The sequence below is a fragment of the Equus przewalskii genome, chromosome 8 (assembly GCF_037783145.1).
Source record: "Equus przewalskii isolate Varuska chromosome 8, EquPr2, whole genome shotgun sequence".
Taxonomy (NCBI): domain Eukaryota; kingdom Metazoa; phylum Chordata; class Mammalia; order Perissodactyla; family Equidae; genus Equus; species Equus przewalskii.
Window position 1 is genome coordinate 15,212,780 of NC_091838.1, and position 14,849 is coordinate 15,227,628.

At 37.6% G+C, this 14,849-nt stretch overlaps 1 protein-coding gene across 2 annotated transcripts in view; it reads right to left on the reverse strand.

Annotated features, from left to right (window-relative positions):
- Positions 1–233: 233 nt before the first annotated feature.
- The window catches only part of XKR9 (XK related 9), a 31,781-nt gene continuing 17,165 nt past the window's right edge, over positions 234–14,849 (reverse strand). The window contains exons 4-5 of one of the 2 annotated variants that reach the window (XM_008518951.2): positions 6,963–7,183; positions 234–928 (exon numbers count right to left, since the gene is read on the reverse strand). In XM_008518951.2, the coding sequence (XP_008517173.1) occupies positions 300–928; positions 6,963–7,183 (850 nt within the window). In that variant the 3' untranslated portion in view covers positions 234–299. The remainder of the gene's footprint in view (positions 929–6,962; positions 7,184–14,849) is intronic. The other variant, XM_070630451.1, reaches the window with a different exon arrangement.

Sequence of the window (14,849 nt, forward strand, 5' to 3'; positions counted from 1 at the left end):
GAGGGAAGTTCAACTCCAGCCTTCTAATTATGGGAACCAGACCATTTCTTCCAGTTCAGGCTCCAAGGGCAACTCTACTAGACATTAGGCAAATATATCTGAGCACCCAAGATCTTCAAAACCAAATAAGAAATTAATTTAAATAATAAAAATATTATGCTCTCTCACATTCATAACTAATGCACCAGAACTGATCTCAAATTGAAGAAGGTAAAAATAAGAAACAACACACACACATACACACAGCATTTTCTTTAATAACCAATGAAATGAAAAAAGGAAACATATAAGCAAATAGCTTATTCCATTAGGAAATACTTCATTCTACAGTCTCTTTGAACTGATTTTCCATCAACTTCATCTGGTTTTGTTTCTTCACTTCTGTTTGGGTGCAAAGTCCCATAATAAACAATAAGAAAAATAATTCCAAGGAGAAGAGTAAGAGCTATACTGACAGTGAGAGGTACAAAATAGTCTGAATTAAAAACGGAAAGTGGGCAAACCCAGAACACAATCAATATCCCCAATGTGGCCAGTACCCTTACAATATAATAACAAGACATGGGAAATTTGGTATTCTGTCCCTTAACATTAAAAAATGTAAAGACAAGGATGAACCCAACAACAATCCTGTATAAGAATTCCATACCCATGGAAGCACAAAACTGAGTTTGCTTTTTAAATGCCCACAATATACCCAAAACCCAAAGGAATAATAACAGAAATAAAGCAATCTTAACATTTAAGAATAAAAGAAGTACAACGCTCAGCATCCAAGATAATAATGTAAACAACTTGTAAAAGAGATATGCAAGTTTGGGCCAGAATCCATTGAGGAGATTTTTATCAGGCAAGGATTTTCTTAAAGCTACTTGGTAATCAACAGTCGACCAAGAAATAGCACAGCAAGAGACCACGATGGCTGCATCTACAAAACAGAAAATTTAAAAAAGAGATATTGTTATAGGAATAATAATAGCGATATTAAATTACTATATGCCGTACACGCCTTATCTGTATATACACAGACTCACAAAGTCAGGCACTTTATATACTCATTTCATCCAATCCTTTGAAATGGATGTTAACATTGCCATATTACATAGGAAGGAATTGGTGCTTGGAGAATATATGTATTACTCGACCCAGGTCACACAACTAGCAAGTGGCAGAGAGCTGAGGTTTGAGCCTAAATCTGCCTGATTTCAAAGCTGGTATTAACCACGACATCAGACTGCTTTATAAGATTTTGAATAAATTCATTTGACAGATTTTATGGAGCAATTGGTATTGTGGAAACTGCATACTCTGGAAGTTCTCTAAGAGACTAGCTTTTCCAGACATTTTGCCTTTGACTTTGGGCATATACCTAATTCACTATGAGACAGCATCATGAGAGAGAGGCGGGCAGGAAGGAAGGGAGGAAGGGAGGTTAAACAGAAAATTTAACCTAAGTACAAGGTACCAACAAGCTCAATTTCACCATCTCTTTAAGACGATGGATCAAATGAACAAACATGTTCTAAAACTTACACATTTCTGTAGGCTTGACATCTTTACCCCCTTTTCTCCCCAACAAATAACAAGAGTAAGTTCATTACTACTTTGGAAAGGCATGTCACTAGCCCCACTGTCAAAGTTGAAGACTTTTATAAAACTGAAAGCAAAGATATTAGAGAATGAGAAAGAAATAATTTAGAGCAGAATACAGAATGCTAGCCATCCCCACTTAGCCTCACTGGAGGCCTATCTATCAGGACAGAAAGGCAGACCTAAGCTGGATTTATCTACTGAAGAGAATTATGAGGATTATAAATGCCTTTGTCCACTCTCCTGGTTTTAGCAAATACCACTCTGGACAGCACAATTAGCTGAACTTCTTTTCTTTTCTTTCTTTGTTAATTCAAAAATACTTGAATTAAAGTATCCTTTTCCTGTAAATTTCTTTTTTATAACTGATTTTAATTTCTATCAAACTGACACATATACATAGTTTTAAAAAGTCAAAGTACTACAGAACTTGTAAGAAAAAGAACAGAACCTTGGTCTACCCCCTTACCTCTCAGTCACAACCCCCAGAAAAAATCGCTATCAACTCTTCTAGCTTTTCTTCTGACATTTACTGCCATATTTGTAAATAAAACACATACCGTGCTATTTCTTAATTTATCTGCTTTAGACACTGCTCATTGATTTCCTATTTGGGAAGAAAAAAACTTAGCACATACACACATAGGTACACACCCTCCTTGCATTGTCCTCTCCCTCCATCTGCCCAAAAGGGTAACATCACGATTTTGGTAAAATCAATATTCACTGTGTACCTTATTATAACTATATAAGTACAGCATTTTTTTTTTTACTGCTCAGCCAACTACTACACTCTGATTATATTTCCTTTCTTTTAAAACTTTTCATTGTTTCCTTCCTTGCTCAGTTTTTCATGACCCTCTCAGTACAGCAGTCCCCCCATCCACAGGGGATACGGTCCAGGACCCCGAGTGGATGCCAGAAACTGCAGATAGCACCAAAGCCTCTATATACCATGTTTTTTCCTATATATACCTGCCTATGATGAATCATATTTATAAACTAGGCACAGTAAGAGATTAATGGTACTTTGGGGCCATTATTAAGTAAAATAAGGGTTACTTGAACACAAGCGCTGTGATACGTCGACAGTCAATCTGATAACTGAGATGGCCATTAAGTGACTAACAGGCAGGCAGCGTATACAGTGTGCATGCACTGGACAACGGGATGATTCACGTCCTGGGTGAGATGGAGTGGGTCGGCGCAAGATTTCATCATGCTACTCAGAATGGCACACTATTTAAAACTTAAGAATTGTTTATTTCTTGAATTTTCCATTTAATATTTTCGGACTGCAGAAAGCAAAACCATGGATAAGGAGGGACTACTGTATTTCTTAGAAAAGTCTTCAAATTAATTAATTAATAAAACTCCCCTATATACATCTACTAGTTCTTTTCTTTTTTTTAAGAATATGATCCTCCTGTTCTAAGATGGTTGTTCTCAAGGTTTACTTCCTGTCTTTCCAGAACTTTCCTTCACCTGTCTTCTGTGTTGACTTCCTATTTCCTGTTCTCATATTTCTTTCTTGCTTTATTCTTACGTTTTGGTCAAGCATTCTCCAGACATATCTGAAAAAAGTCGCACGTAAGCTAAATTTTTTAAGACCAGGTATGTCTCAAAATGTCTTGATTCTACCCTCATATTTGACACGCAGTTTTGCTGGAAATAGAATTCAAAGTTTAAAAATGTTTTCCATTGAAACTTTGAAGTCATTGCTCTATTAGGTTCTAATTTCAAGTGTCATGGTTAAGAATTTCAATGCCATTCAGTTTCTCTATCTTTATGTGATCTTTTTTCTCTTAAATCTTCCGAATCTTATCTTTATCTTTGCCTCTCTGAAATGTTATAATGAGGGGCTTGGTATGGGCCATTTTTATTCACCCTTTCAATCTAATAATCCACGTCCTTCAGTGAGATGCTGTTTTCATTCTTTGGTGGTTTCCCCAGAAATCACAACATGCATGTTAAACACAGCAAAGTTTCAAGTTAATCAACATCACCTCAGAGGTGAACTTATCACGAAGGCAGTGAAGCTTAAATGTCAGAGACCTACCTTCAAAGCCTGGCAAAGCCCTAGCAATGTGTTCACTTTGCCTTTTTGTTTTTATAAAATTTGGAAAAATAAGACATTTTAATTGCAGTTGATTAAACTCCCTGTCTCTACTCCTGCTTACTCTCTCTCATTTTCCCTTGGTGTACTAAAGCAGCCGTGGCCACTTCGGGGATCTGGCTAAAGAGAAACTGAGTTGAGAGTACATTTAGCTCAGGTTTAGGGGATACATTTACAAGATTTGCTTGAATAATTAAGATTAGTAAGCGAGAGAGCTAGGATTCTCAGGCAGTTTGCCTGATCTTAACACTCCACTATACTGCCATCAGCAGCCTTTAGATCCCTTAGCACGTTAAGGCCTGACGGTCTAGCCTCATCCAGTGGACACTTAGTTTGAAGCTATTTCCCATTTCCCACTTACCTACCTGCTTCCAACATATTTTTTCTGATCATTTTGGCAACCTAACCTGTACATTTACACCCTAGCCAAACTAAATTCCTTGTCTTTGCCAAACCACGCCTTTGCTTACGCATTTCGCTCAGTCTGAAATGAACCTGCCCAATCACATCTATGCAGACTCCTTAATTTCTTTCTGCTTTGACATTACTGACACCAGTGAAGAAAACATAAGACTCCCAATATTCTCTAACAGAGACTTCCACAATTAACTAGAGTTGTCAATTCAAACAGTATTTAAAACTAGATATTTCATCCAAAAAAAGAAGTCTTGCTATACTCTGATCTTACAGCATATTACTGAAGAAATTGGTAAAGTTTTTCCCAAATTTAAGATGATCCAAAAATATACATGATATTATCACTAATTTGTGAAGTTGAAAGAAACTTTTCTAAATTAAAACTAATAAAAAACAGGAGGTCAGCCCAGTGGCATAATGGTTAAATTCACGTGCTCTGCTTCAGCAGCTCGGCGTTCATGGGTTTGGGTTCCAGGCATGGACCTATGCACCACTCATCAAGCCATGCTGTGGCAGCATCCCACATACAAAAATAGAGGAAGATTGGCACAGATGTGAGCTCAGCAACAATCTTCCTCAAGCAAAAAGAGGAAGATTGGCAACAGATGTTAGCTCAGGGCCAATCTTCCTCACCAAAAAAAAAATCTATATATCTATATATCTATATCTATCTAATATACATATATATATGTATATTAACACAGATCCATCTGTCTTCTGGACCACACAAGAAATTTAAAACATTTTAACTCCATTTGTCTTCCATCTGACTTACATGTTATTGCTGCCTTGTACTTTCATTTATCTTTTTCTTTACCACATAGCGTTATTCTGTCTAAAGTATATGATGATGATACTCTGTAGTATGGATTTCTTTCTACATAGTTGCTTGTGAGATGATGGGCTTCTTAAATCTGTGGGTAGGTCACTCTCATCAGTTCTGAAATTTTTTCAGCCATTAACTTTTCAAATTTTGCCTCTCCTCCATTCTTTCTCTCCTTTACAAACTCTGCTCAGATCTATATGAGATCTTCTCATCCCATTTTCCATGTCTTTTTTTTTTAAATATTGGCCTCTGGTTTCTTTCTTTTCTTTTCTTTTCTATTTTTTTTTTGGTGAGAAAGACTGGCCCTGAACTAATATCTGTTGCCAATCTATCTCTTTTTTTTCCTCCCCAAAACCCGCCAGTACATAGTTGTACATCCTAGTTGTAGGTTCTTCTAGTTCTTCTATGTGGGATGTTGCCTCAGCACGGCTTGATGAGTGGTGCTAGATCCGTGCCCAGGATCTGAACTGGAAAACCTCAGTCCCCTGAAGCAGAGATCGCAAACTTACTTCGCCACAGGGTCGGCTCCCTCCATGTCTCTTAATATTTCTTTCATATTTTCCATCTCTTCGTCTCAGTAAGCTGTAATCTGGATAATTTCTTCTGACTTAGCATTGACTCACTGTCTATACACTTCTGTCTCATCTGCTGAGTTTTGTTGGGTTTTGTTGGTTTTTTTTTTTTTTTTTTTTTTTTTGCTGAGGAAGATCTGCCCTAAGCCAATACCTGCGCCAATCTTTCTCTATTTTGTATTTGGGTCACTGCCACAGCATGGCCATCAACCAGTGGTGTAGGTCTGCACCCATGAACTGAACCTGGGCCACTGAAGCAGAGCACACCAAACTTAATCACTAGGCCGCAGGGCTGGCCCCTCATCTACTGATTTTTAATTCCAATTCTTAAATTTTTCATTCTCATAAATTCTACTTTTTTCTTTTTCAAATACACAACTCATGTTTTTCTAGTTTCCTACTCCATATTTTCAAGTTCATCATTTACTTCTTTCAACATAACAGGATTCATGTTTAATACTTTGCATCTGGCAATTTCCAATATCTAAAGTCTTAACGAGTTTTTTTCTTACTCATGGTGCCTTATTTTGTTTCGTGCTATAAACTACTGTAAACCATTCATTTTCCTTGGAAAACTGTTTGGAAAACTTGTTTGAGGCCTAAGAAAAGGTGGATTCCTCCAGGGAGGATTTCCACTCATTTCTGCCAGACATGTAGGGGTACTATCCTTGAAAACATATTCATAACTCGGTTTCTATTACTTTGTTTTTTGAACTAGCCCGAAGGTATGAATTTTGGCTGCAAATCATACTGTTCTCCGGGTTGCTTCTTCCTGCAGTACGCAGCAGCAAGGCAATACACCTTGGAGTCTCTTGGAAGTAGAGAGTGAGGTAGGTAACTTCACTTTTACCCCAAGGAAGGTGCCTTTTGAAGTACCAGCTTTATGGATTAGGATTTTCTACCAGACGTCCCTCCCCGTGAGGACCATGAGTTTTGTCCTCAGTCCTCCATACCCTGGGAAGCCATCAAAACTGAATCTACTGTTTATAATTATAAAGTTCAGTACCAACCCTCAGGGGATAAATGCCTTCAGAGTCCTACTTAACCCTGTTGCACTCCCACTTTCACACGTTTTGGCCTATTGTATCAGATTATTTTGTGCTTTTATGGAGGCTTTTGAAAATATTTATCCCATTGTTTTATATGTTTTCAGAAGGAGGACTGATTCAAATAATTTAGCCTTTCAGTGGTAGAGTTAATCTGAATAACCTAAGTTTTCCATCTTCTAAACATCTGTTGATATTTCTAATCTGGTATTCTACTCTGCAGTCTCTTTGTCCTTATGGGTTTATATTGTCTTCATTCCTTCGCTCTCCTTTTTAGTGAGATTTCAGAAAGGAACAAAGATAAAAGAATATGTTCTAAACCTGCCAAAGAGTTAGGTAGTTGACATGAGACCTCAGTGGCATCCATTTAACACAGGGTGCTGAGAAAGACTTACACTGACTGAAATTTGCTTGACCATATCCCAGAAAGGTGTAGAGCTGAAGAACAAGTTGTGGGCAGCCTTCCAGGTAGGTCTCAAATAGCCTGAGCATACTCAAATCAGTCACTCTATCTAGAACTTCTTTATGTGGATCAATCTGCTCTTCCATGAAGTTATCAGTTTGGCTGCCATCTTTGAAAGCCAAATGATAGCCCTTTTTCAAAACAAACCAATACCTGTAAAGCAAACACGAACATTAATCTTCAGTGATATATTCTTTATAACATGTAAGTTAATATACATAATACGAAAAAAGCAACATGTATTTAAGTAGAGAATTTTCCCACAAACTTTCTCTACTACAAATTTCTCCCAACTTTGTGAACATCTCATGGTGGCTTTATTGAGATTCAGACTCCATAAACTTTAATGCATATTTGATGTGTCAGTTGTGTGCTAGCACTGTTACGCATGCATGATCTCATTTCATCTTCCAAATAATTATGTAAGATGAGTAGGTATTATTCCCATTTCACAGATGGGAAAACTGAGGCTGAAAACAGTACAGTGATTCACTGAAAGTTATACAGAGTGTAAGGGACTCCTATAGCCCAAACCTAGATCCTATCATTCCTAGTCTTAACCACTATTTTCTGAAATACACACGGAAATTTTCAATTCATGCAATTTATCTTAACCACAAGACAGATACACACCTTACGACAATGTCAAGGTTAAAGGGGAGATTGAAACTCCTTTCAATTTAATCCAGCAAACATTACTATCTGAGAAAATAGATAAAACGTCAAAGACTTTTTTTTTAAAGAAAGGCAGACTGCCACATGCAGCACCTCACTGGGATGTGTCTGGAGTCTTGGAAGCTTGACTACCCTACGTTCTCCTACAAATGGCCCTTGAGAGCTTGTCTGGAGGTTCTAGCAGGAGAGCACAGCTATTCGTATACCCCTGATGGAAGAACGATCCTCCTCTATCGGGAAGGTCGTCCTCTTCAACCAGAGTGTGCAGCTTCAGGAGGGACGCACACGGAGCGGTGAGGGAAGAAGGGGACACCCACCTAGCCAGCCAGCCCAGCCAAATCAACCCTGGTGATCAGTGGAGTGACAGATGCCACAGCCAGATTGCCCTCACATCCCAAAGACTTAAAACATCCTTGCTCAGGCTCTTCCTTTGGAAGAATTTAAAAATGAACATGAGTTATCATCATGCAAGTAAAATTAGTAACAAAAATATTGAGACTCTTATTTAGAATAAATCTGAGGCTAGCAATAAGGCAACCAGCATTCTAGCCCAATGCTTACCAAAACTCTTTATCTACACCTCAACTTCTTCAAACAGAAAATAAGGGCAGTGATATATATCCTGTTTCCACCCGATCCTTCTGTCAGTGTTTCCCATTTCAGTAAATGGTACTAACATTCACTATGATGCTCAAACCAAAAACACGGGTGTAATTTCCAACTCCTTTCTTTTTCTCATATCCTATAAAAAGTCCTCAGCAGGTTATCACGGTTCTTGGTTCTAACTTCAAATATATCCAAATCTAAACATGTCTTATCACTTCCACTGCCTCCATCCTAGTTTAAGCAGTCAACATCTCTGGCCTGGATTACTTCAATAGCCTCAGAATTGGTCTCTATGATTCTATTCCTGTTCCCTATACATCCTTTTCTCTCCACGGCATCTAAATTGAACCTGTTAAACATAATTCAGATGTCACTCCTCTGCTCAAAATGTTCCAATGATTTGCATCAAAATTAGAATAAAAGCCAAAGTCTTTACCATGTTTTACAAGACCCTCCATAATCTGCCTCCCACACGCACTACACCACAACCTTTCCATCTCATTTCTCCCCCACTTCCAGTGTACCCTTCTTGCTGTTTTTCCTAATGCAAAGGCCTTTGTCTTCGCTACTCCCTCTCCCTGGAACTCTTCTAAACTCCAGAAACTTTACAAGTTTACTCCTTAACTTCATTCAGGTCCCTACTCAAATGTCACTTCCTCATAGAGGTCTTTCCAGATCACACCATCTAAAGTAGTATTCTCCATCATAATTCTCTCTTTATCCTATGTTGTTTTTCCTCATCACCGCTTGACACATTATTGTTTATCTTTGCCTTCTCAGAAGAATGAAATCTACATGAAAGCAGGGACTTTGTTTTGTTCATTGCTATATGCTAAGCAACTAGAACAGTACCTGGCACATAGTAGGTTCTCAGAAAATAATTACTGAATGAATAAGTGAAAGCTTATGCCATTTTTCCATAAAGATATAAAAAGATAGTAGATATGAAAAGATTTTCAAAAGTTGAAAGTAAAACACAAATATAAGATACTTTTATTGTAAACAAGATGTACACATATATGGATATGCAAAGATTCTCATCTGGCAAATAGAAGTGTATTTTTACTATCACAGCTTTAGAATAACATGGTCCATTTCTATTCAATATGGGCTAGACGCCAGGACAGAATGTCCACAAAAATGATGGAAGGCATAATCTCCACCTTTAATGACCTCAACTTAATAGGAAGGTCGAGCCTATTAAGTACTAGTTGCAATACAAGGCAGAAAAAATAACCATTCAATAGAAATGTAAATAGTACGTTGTGAAAGTACAAAAGAAAAAAAATGACTAACACCCCCTAGAATTTATAGGCAAGATTTTTAGGGGAAGTTGTGTTTGAGTCTTTTCTGGGTATCTGACACAATAGGGAGTCCCTGGATGTAAATTATATAATACCACTATGTAACACAGTATGTGCTTCCTGTTCTTAAAGAAGACTATAAACCAAGAGGATAGATACCACTAATTGAAAAACTTGAAAAATTCACAAATACTAACAGGTACAAACCCAGAGCATAATTAGTATAGGCAGGTGGAGTGGGAGAGGTAGCAGAGCAGTCATTGAGAGTACAGATTCTAGTAAAGCCAGAATGCCTAGGTTCAAATCTTGGCTCCATCACTTCCTACTTAATCTCTCTGTGCCTCAGTTTCCTCATCTGGAAAATGAGGATAATCATCATACCTACCTCACTAGGTTGATGGGAGGATTAAAGGAGTTAATACATATAAAATGCTTAGACCAGGGGCTGGCCCCGCGGCCGAGTGGTTAAGTTCTCGCGCTCCGCTGCAGGCGGCCCAGTGTTTCGTTGGTTCGAATCCTGGGAGCGGACATGGCACTGCTCATCAAACCACGCTGAGGCAGCATCCCACATGCCACAACTAGAAGGACCCACAACGAAGAATATACAACTATGTACCGGGGGGCTTTGGGGAGAAAAAGGAAAAAAAAATAAGATCTTAAAATGCTTAGACCAGTACCTGGCACATGTTAAGTGCTATATAGGTGCCTGCTAATCAAAAAAAAAAAAGATAAGGCTGTTTATAGATGTGCACATTAACATTTCCAGTGACTTTAAGGAGAAATGCTTTTCAATTCTGTAGCAGTTAATGGAAAATCTATGCAAACTTCTGCTTATCTGATGATAATTTCATGGGAAGGTAGGAATATAACTTTTTAATCAATAGGATACTGCTTCAGTTTTATGGGAGAAATGATGAAGAAGCCAAAGAAACAGAGGGAGCTTTCTTAGCATATTTTATCACCATACATTCTTTTATTAGAGATTAAGAGGCTCCAGCTTCCAGTAATGATGGATTACCTTGTATCATGCTATGCCTCCTACTGATGACAACGATAAATTCTAGACAAAATATAAATGAAAACAAGGCACAGAAGAGCAACCAAAAGTAGGAAGAAACACGAGGGCATTCAACCCCTGAAAGAAGGGAACCATACTGCATGAGATGCACATTTACCTGGCTTTTCCTCTGCAGGCATCCCACAGTCCAAAGGCACAAAGCAGATACAGCTCAAGCAGAAAGTCAGAATAATTAGAAGACTGAGTTTGAATCTGCCAGAATTATCAGAAATTAAAGGAGGATCCCAGAAAAGGGGAAGCCACAGAGTAGAGAACCCCAAAATTTGCATATACTCTTCTCAAGTCCTTGGCTGACCCCTTACTATGCACATGTGGAGTGAGACTTCCAGGAACTGAGGAAAAATGACTAGAAGGAACCTGAGCAGAGATTCTGGCAGCTGTCAACCACAGGGAAGAGCCTGGAGTCTGAGTCCCATCAAATTGGAGGGGCATGGTAAACACTTCAGGCATCCCACTGATACCCCAAAAGGGTCATATTTTAGGAGTAAAGACCATATTTCAGGTCTAAGACTTTTTTCCTAGGAGTAAGGACAAAAGCAAAAGAGACCTTCCCTAACAAAGCCTACACCAAGCCTCCGTAATGCACCAAGGTAATCTGCCAATAATTTAACTTTCTGCTTTCTCTCCAATAGAAAATAACGGAAACCAGTCTCTACAAAGTATAAGTCATAATGTCCACTACACAATAAAAAATCACTTGACATGCAAATAAACAAGAAAACGTGACAGAGCGAAGTGAAAAGTCAGTTAATAGAACCATATTAGTTAATAGAAACAGCCACAGATGATCCAGATGTTGAAATTAGCAAAGTACAGAGAGAAAAAAAATTGAACCTCAATAACACAAGTGTAACTGAAATCTCCAAAGAAAGAGAGAGAAACAATGAGGCAGCAAAAGAAAAAAAAACTTGATGACATACTTGCCAAAAATATCTTTCAAATTTGATCAAAAACAACAACATACAGGGGCTGGCCTGGTGGTGCAGCGGTTAAGTTAGCACATTCTGCTTCAGTGGCCTGGGGTTTACCAGTTCAGATCCTAGGCACGGACCTGGCTCCACTTATCAAGCTATGCTGTGGCAGGTGTCCTACATAGAAAATAGAGGAAGATGGACACAGATGTTAGCTCAGGGCCAATCTTCCTCAGCAAAAAGAGAAGGATTGGCAGCGGATGTTAGCTCAGGGCTAATCTTCCTCAAACAACAACAACAACAACAACAACAAACAGATCCAAAAAGCTCAATGAACCCAATGAAAAGATACAAACAAAACCATTCATAGGCCCATCATATTCAAATTGCTGAAAATCAAATACAAAGAGAAAATATTAAAAGCAGAGAAAAAAGACATATTCCATACTGGGAAACAATGTTAGCTGACTTCTCATCAGAAAAAAACAAAAGAAAACAACTACCTCAATAATTACATGAAATTTAAATGGATTAAACACTTCAATTAAAAAAACTGCCAAATTGGATAAAAAATCAAGATTCAATTTTATGCGATTTACAAGAGACATGGATAGTCTGAAATCACAAAAAATAGTGGCTATGGCTATATTAGTATCCTGGACAAAAAAAGACCTCAAATCAAGGAATATTACCAGAGATAAAGAGGGTCATGCTGCAATGATATAAGAATCAATTCTTTAGGAAGACATCTTTATGTACCTAATAATGGAGCTTTAAGATACATGAAGCAAAAATTGGTAAAAGTAAAGGGAGAAAAAGACAAATCCATAATCTTAGTTGGGGATTTTAACACTCACATATCAGTAACTGAAAGGAAAAGTAGGCCCAAAAAAAACCAGTAAGGATATAGATTTTAATAATACTATCAACCTAATTGCCCTATTTACATTTATAGACTACTACACTCAACTAGGGCAAATTAAAACCTCTTTTCAAATGCACATGGAATATTCACCAAGTTAGACTGTATGCTGGGCCATAAAACAAGTCACAATAAATTTAAGAAGGCTGTCATCATACAAAGTATGCTCTCTGACCAAAACAAAAATTAAATGAGAAATCAATAACAATAAGATATCTAGGAAAATCCCCAAATATTTAGAGATTGAGGTAAAAGGCCTAGATCCTAAAGTTTCATATGCTACACCCTAGGAAATTTGAACATTGCTAGATGACCTCTCTCTAAGGAATTTTAAATAGAAAAATAGATAAGAAAGAGGGTTCAACTGTTTAATGCTCATTTAAGAAACTCTATAAAGAAGGGCCTATGGATCTGTGGGAGGAAGAAGATTCGTCTCCCATTGTACTCTCTTTTATACAATTTGAACTTTTTTTACCATGTATTTAAAAGGAGCAAAAATAACTTCCATATTTTAAATAATTCAAATGGCTTTTATATATCCATCAAAGGAAAGTCTCCTTTGGCAAAGAGAAAAGTTTTATCACAAAACATACAGAAAATGAAAATGCAAGAGTGTCATCTAATTTATATTCTGGAAAATGAAACATTCTACTCCACAGACCCATGAGCAACAATAGCATACTTAGTATCAACAGGCTCTTATACCTAATAAATAATTCATGTTGATATGCCTCATCTTTATCTACCAACACAAACTCAATTTATCTATACTGCAGGGAAAAAAATCTATAATTTAGTAAATCTCAAGTTTTTCCATACTTAGTCTGGACAAACCCTTGGATAATTTGGCCCATTTTTATGAATTGCTTTAATTTTTGCTTATTTCTCATTATTCATCTATGTATTCTCCTACTTGTTGCACTAAGAAAAAACAAAGAGAAAGAAAAAGAACAGAGAGGAGCACAAAAACCAAGGATGGCTGCATAGAAAAGTATAGGAAGCATTTTTACCTGTGTCATACCATTCCCCAATCCAAGAGAGATCCCTTCAGCATAACCTACCCACCTGGGGAAAAGAAGAGCAGGAGAACCCTAGCAGCACTTGCCACCACTATGGATACCTGTGGCTTTCACCACCAAGGACCCCTACAGTCTTCACCCATGCTGACTCCAGCTGATGGAGCTTCCCAGAGTCTACCCTGTGGTGCCACTGTGGAGAAGAAGCCATCACTGTGCCCCATGTGTAGTCTTTGCAAATGCTGACCTCAGCTGATGGAGCTGCACAGAGAACACTCTGCTGCACCCTACCCACAGCTAGAGCCACCACATTCCACTCAATCAGTACCTTCACACCCACCCACAGTTGAAGGTCTTTCCCCATCAAAGCCAGTCCATAGTCTGGAAGATATGACTGCTCTTTCAAATGTGCAGACATCAATGCAAGGCTACAATAAACAAGAAAAATTAAGGAAACATGACACCACCAAAGGAACACGATAATTTTCTAATAACTGATCCCAAAGAACGTGAGACCTACAAATTACCTGAAAAAGAAATTAAAAGAATTGTTGTAAGGAAAGTGAGCAGGCTATGAGAAAACATAGACAACTCAATGAAATCGGGAAAGTAATACATGGACAAAACAAGAAGATCAATAAAGAAATACAAAACATAAAAAAAGAAACAAACAGAAATTCTGGAGCTGAATAATACGAGTGAAATGAAAAATGCAAGAGAGAGCTTCAACAATAGACTCAATCAAGCAGAAGAAACATTCAGAGAATCCAAAGATAAGATATTTGAAATTATCCAGTCCGAGGAGAAAAAAGAAAAAAGAATGAAAAAGAATGAATAAATTCTATGGAACTTATGGAATATCATCAAGGAATCAATATACATATTATGAGAGCCCCAGAAGGAAAAGAGAGAAAAGGAATGAAAGCTTATTTAAAGAAATAATGGCTAAAAACTTCCAAAATCATGAAGGGAAATGGACATTCAGATTGATGAATATCAAATGTCCTCAAACAAGATCAACTCAAAGAAGACTACTCCAGGACACATTATAATCAAATTGTCAAAAGTCAAGGACAAAGAATTTTGAAAGCAGCAAGAGAAAAACAACTCACCACATACAAGCAAGCACCCATTAGAATATCAGTGGATTCCTCAGCAGAAACCTTGCAGGCCAGGAGAGAGTGAGATGATATATTCAAAGAATTTAAATTAAAAATATGACAACCAAGAATACTATATCTGGCAAAATTCTCCCTTAAAAATTAAAAAGAGATAAAATCGTTCCCAAACAAAAACAGAGGGAGTTC